General features: G+C 38.2%; 1 protein-coding gene across 1 annotated transcript in view; it reads right to left on the bottom strand.

Annotated features, from left to right (window-relative positions):
* Positions 1-4359, bottom strand: part of LOC136838254 (uncharacterized) — a 37934-nt gene extending 33575 nt beyond the window's left edge. Inside the window, exons 1-3 of the mRNA XM_067103118.1 lie at positions 4305-4359; positions 3941-4164; positions 1287-1431 (exon numbers count right to left, since the gene is read on the bottom strand). Of these exons, the coding sequence (XP_066959219.1) occupies positions 1287-1431; positions 3941-4164; positions 4305-4359 (424 nt within the window). The remainder of the gene's footprint in view (positions 1-1286; positions 1432-3940; positions 4165-4304) is intronic.
* Positions 4360-4940: the final 581 nt, after the last annotated feature.

The following is a 4940-nucleotide window of genomic DNA, read 5'->3' as shown; positions in this document are numbered from 1 at the left end:
ACACCATGTAAAGCGGTTAGAATGTTATTTTTCCCTGGAACTCAAAAGGAGTAAAGGTGTGGAGGGAGACAATTACCTAATGTGAAGAGGCTCCTATGTAATTTTGATACATTTTCTCCCACCAGGGAGTCAATTTCCCTCTAACTTGTGGTACATTTTAGCTGCCCCCAAAACCGCAGGCACTTCTAGGGCAGCGAATGACAGATTGTTCAGCTTAATGTTATTTGTGAGATTTTCATAACATATCACTATAGAATTGTAATACATAGTATGCTATAGGCTGTAACTCTAGTACAGGAAAATGACATATGTAACAGTGTAATGCCTTACACCAGTGATCTGAGGACATATGTAACAGTGTAATGCCTTACACCAGTGATCTGAGGACATATGTAACAATGTAATGCCTTACACCAGTGATCTGAGGACATATGTAACAGTGTAATGCCTTACCCAGTGATCTGAGGACTCAAAAATTGGAAAGTGTGTCATAAACAAATTTGTAGGCTTGGCTGTCGTAAGTCAAATAACTATTTCAGAAAATAGAAGGGAAATTAAGTACAACAGACAAAGAAACTTTCGAGTAATACAAAAGTCAAAGTAATGAACGAAAGTTTTTAGAGACAATGATTCCGATAGAAGTAAATTCTTCCGTTCCAGTGCTAAGACAGATACTTTCTCACTGGTCACCTGTTAACAGCCATTGGGATATATCTTTCATTATCGTCCTACAACCTGTCTAAAAAATAACGAATGTTATTATCTTTGTTATTGACAAACCCAATTCACGAGGCTTATGGAAATACAACAGCCAAATTAAAAAAAAAAAAAAACTGAAAATTAACACTGGTGAATCAACATTGAAACATCAATGTATTATTCTTTCATCATATTTCAAATTACAGTACTGTGTCCTATGCATAAAATTAAAAGCACAAATAAAGGAATATGGCGCTGAACTTTCAGAAACGAGAATCTGTTATATCATAATTTGCTCAAGTTCCTTTGAGAAGCATTCCTGAAGCTTAAAGCAAATGGTGATAATAACTTGGATGAATTTCAATAAAAGACTGCATGACAATTTCAGGTCCCTTTTAGCTGTAATGTTGGTCCCACTTTGACATTTTAATAGGCTAAATTTACACTACATATACGATGATTTCCTAAATAAATGAACCTGACTGAAACTCCACAATTGCCTTCAAAACAAAAGAAATGAAGGCAAAGAAAATATTCATTCATGAAGGAAGAAGACATCATTCAGTAAGATGAAAATTGTGACTTACTTTTCCCTTCGTTGTGTCTGTCTTTGACCCACTGATGAGGCGAACAGGCAAAACCATCAATCGAGAAGTTGTACTTCTTGTAAACAGGCTGCTCGTACTGAACGTAAATGCCTCCACTGGGACAGTAATCACTTGCATTCTTGGGCTGCAGAGTGCAAGAACAAAACTTTCTGTAGTTTATCAACAATTGTGGAAATACTTCAAGGTAATAAAGCGGCTAATCCTTGGTTAAAAATACGTATGTCCAGTGTTCTTGTGGTACTCAGATGGTAATGCATAAACTCTATGTCATTTGATTGAAAATAAAACGAAAATAAAAATCAATGATTAAATGGAAATCGATTTTTTTTTAAACAGTTCAGTTTCTGCATAAGACTTAATTTTTTGCTCTATTGTATGTGCAGTACGCAAGTGTATACTTGTACCACATGCGGACGGAGACCACTCTCCCACCCACCTCATTTCAATATCAGTCCCACAAATAAAGTCACTTATTTCCTAAAAATTTGTGCATGACTTCCTTCAAGTTATCTAGAGTTATGCGAGGCTGGCTTTTCATTACACACACACACACACACACATAATATATATATATATATATATATATATATATATATATATATATATATATATATATATACACACATATATTATTATATATATATATATATATATATATATATATATATATATATATATATATATATATATATATATATATATATATATATATATATGTGTGTGTGTGTGTGTGTACATAATGATGAGCCAGTTTCCTTAACTCTGTGGATAACCTAAAAGAAAGTCATTCACACGATTTTAGGAAACGAGTGACTTTATTCATGGGATTTGACTCATTTTGAAATGACGTGTGGGTGGAAATGTAGTTCCAGTTGGTCGACCGCGCACCCAGTCAGGACTTAGTAACAGATACAACGAGTGATGTACAGTATAAGCACCTATCTGCGATACCCTTGCATGATTAGCTGTCGAACCTGTCAACTGAACATAGGTTTAGAAACAAAACTTAGAAGCCTAACCTTACAAAACACTTGATGGGGCAAACTTTAAGATCAGCTAATTAAAAAAAAATACATAAATGGAAAGAGGAAGGTACGTTAATGCACATGATAATTTTTTTTGTTATTTTCTATACTTACAACAGGAAGTTGAAAGTGAGTATTTCTAACCCAGCATAAGACCTCTTTGCTGAGACACTCGAAAAAATGCTAGCTAATTTGATCGATTTATATAAATTTTGTGTAATTTTTTTTTACTTTAAACTGCAAAGTTGCAATTACAGTTAGCGCTATATTGTAAAGGGTGAGAACTAAAAACAGCAACAATACGGAGTAAATTTATGGACAAATATTATTTGAGAGGTACAGTACTTGGAGGGGCAGCTGTTGCACCTTTCATCTTGAAGTCTCAGATAAGACTGTTATTCCAGTCAGACGCTGAACTAATCTCTTAGTGTTGCCATAAGAGTTGTCATACTGGTATTTATGGCCCATAACAGGCATTTGAATTTTCCCCCGGGAAAATTCATTGAAAATCATGGCACGAAATAAGGATTATCATATAAGGTGCATTGGAGGTCGTCTTATACCATTATTTGCATCAAAGGATGCATGCTTCTGCTAAGAGTTTAAGTTAAAGGTCTCCCTACTCAAAGGCGCGATATGCCACCATGGGTATTTTGCAAGCAATTTGTACTATTACAAGTAGCAGTTTTTACAATGGAATATGCAGCCATTCCACATCTTTATGAGGATGATGCCTTTTGGAATGCTCGTATGGTACAAGATTGTAAAAAGAGTGGAAACAGAAATAAATAGAATATTGTACAAAAGAAGTATTGAGAATAAGACATTACAATATATAGAACTTATTATATTTTTACTCAGCGGTTGGTTGTGCAGGATGGTAAAAAGGTACTGGGTTGTTTTGTACATGAGATGCGTTTGGTCACAGATTAAGTATGTGTGTGGAAGTTGGGTTTGATTAGTGGACATAGATAAGTTGATAGGGGAGGGGACTACTACCAGCTTCTAGGAATATATTAGTTTTAACCTGTCGAAGGAGACCATCCTCTTGTCTCATTAGCTGTATTTTGAGTATTTAATCTTTGCATTCTAGGATGGGTATGGACCTTTGTATCAGAGGAGGCTTGTGTGATTTCGCAGTAAGACAAATCTGCATGTACACAGATGATTTGGGAAGTATTGTTTCTTCATACCCTTCTATGACTGTGTCTGAGAGATGGTTTCTGACTATTTTATACAGTCTTAAAAAGACTTGTTTTGGTTGGCAGGGAAGAATTTGCGTAGGGTACAAATGGTTTTCTTCAGTTGCAGTTGAAGGTGAAGTTCTTGGCAGGTTTTCCTAATCTGTGTGGTATATGCACAATGCAGTCAGGTGGTGGCACAATTTCTGTTGCCAATTGTGTGGGAACTTTTGCATGGCACTGGCTTGAATCTTGTCATCAGTGTCCTGGTCCTGGTCATCTCTGACTTTGCAGATGGTATGGTGTGGGTGGTGTACTTTGAGGCCTTGGAAGCCTACAGTATCTTGTCTGCTTTCCTGAATGATCCTTCATAGGTATACCTCTGGTATTAAAGAGGGTCAGCTTGGCAAAGGCACATTTTCCTAACCAGCAGTGATTTATCCCCTGTCAGAGTGTGTAGGGGATCAAGAGACTGATGTTTCTTCTGAAACATATAAGGTAAAGAGCCACATTTCTTCATGCTAAAGGTCATCATAGTTCTCAGAACTATCCCAGTACATCCTGGGACATACTTGTGATCGATCTCATGACCACTGTGAACATGGCTGTAATGGTTGTACGTTTGTGCCTGGTACTGGCCTTTGCTGTTTGCTACCAAAGTCCAAGTTGAAGCATGCACAGCCAAAGGTCAAAGGTCAACCCAGGCTGTACACCACTTGGTACTGCTTCACACAAGCAGTGTGGATTCCCTCTACCCTTGATTGGGTACTAGGCCAGTCTGTCTGGCTCACCTTCTGCTTCAGGATACAAGGGTGACTGTGAGTCTGGGATACATTCTGGACACATTTCACGATCCTCTAAACGTAGGCAGGGTCAGGCCTCAGGCCACTGTGTCTTCCATTACTTTGGTAGAGGATCCAACTCATGCTGCCTTGAATTCTGCTTCACCTGATGGTCTCTTGCACACAGAATCCATGCAAGCTGAATTGCAGAGGCAATGTTGTGAGGCCACCAAGCCCATCTGTGAGGACAGTGGTCTTGGGGATACAATCAGGGCTACCCCTCAAGCACCTGATGTCCTCCATCAAGTGCACCTTGGGTTTTGCCTCCGTCTGCATTTTCCTTCCAGTTGCCTCAGTCATTGCTTGCACAAGGTTATGGCGAAGAGCAATCTTGCACTTAGGAATGCATCAATTCTGGGCTACTCATTACTCTTTCCGAAGAGTAAGGTTTAGGAGGTGGCAGAGAAATAGAGGGTACTAAACCCAAGTCTTTTTGGATGGGTATGCCATCAACATTAGACTTTAGCAAAGGTCAGATCCCTTTCAGGCCTTGATTGGGTTCCCACCATTCTTGCTCCCCAGAGAAGAATCAGAAGTCTTTCCAACCCTTCAGGTCTTCCACAAAGGCTTCAACCTATAAGCATA

This window comes from Macrobrachium rosenbergii, unplaced genomic scaffold (assembly GCF_040412425.1).
Source record: "Macrobrachium rosenbergii isolate ZJJX-2024 unplaced genomic scaffold, ASM4041242v1 282, whole genome shotgun sequence".
NCBI classification, from domain to species: domain Eukaryota; kingdom Metazoa; phylum Arthropoda; class Malacostraca; order Decapoda; family Palaemonidae; genus Macrobrachium; species Macrobrachium rosenbergii.
Note: the sequence above shows the minus strand (reverse complement) of the source record. Positions and strands in the feature narration are given on the sequence as shown.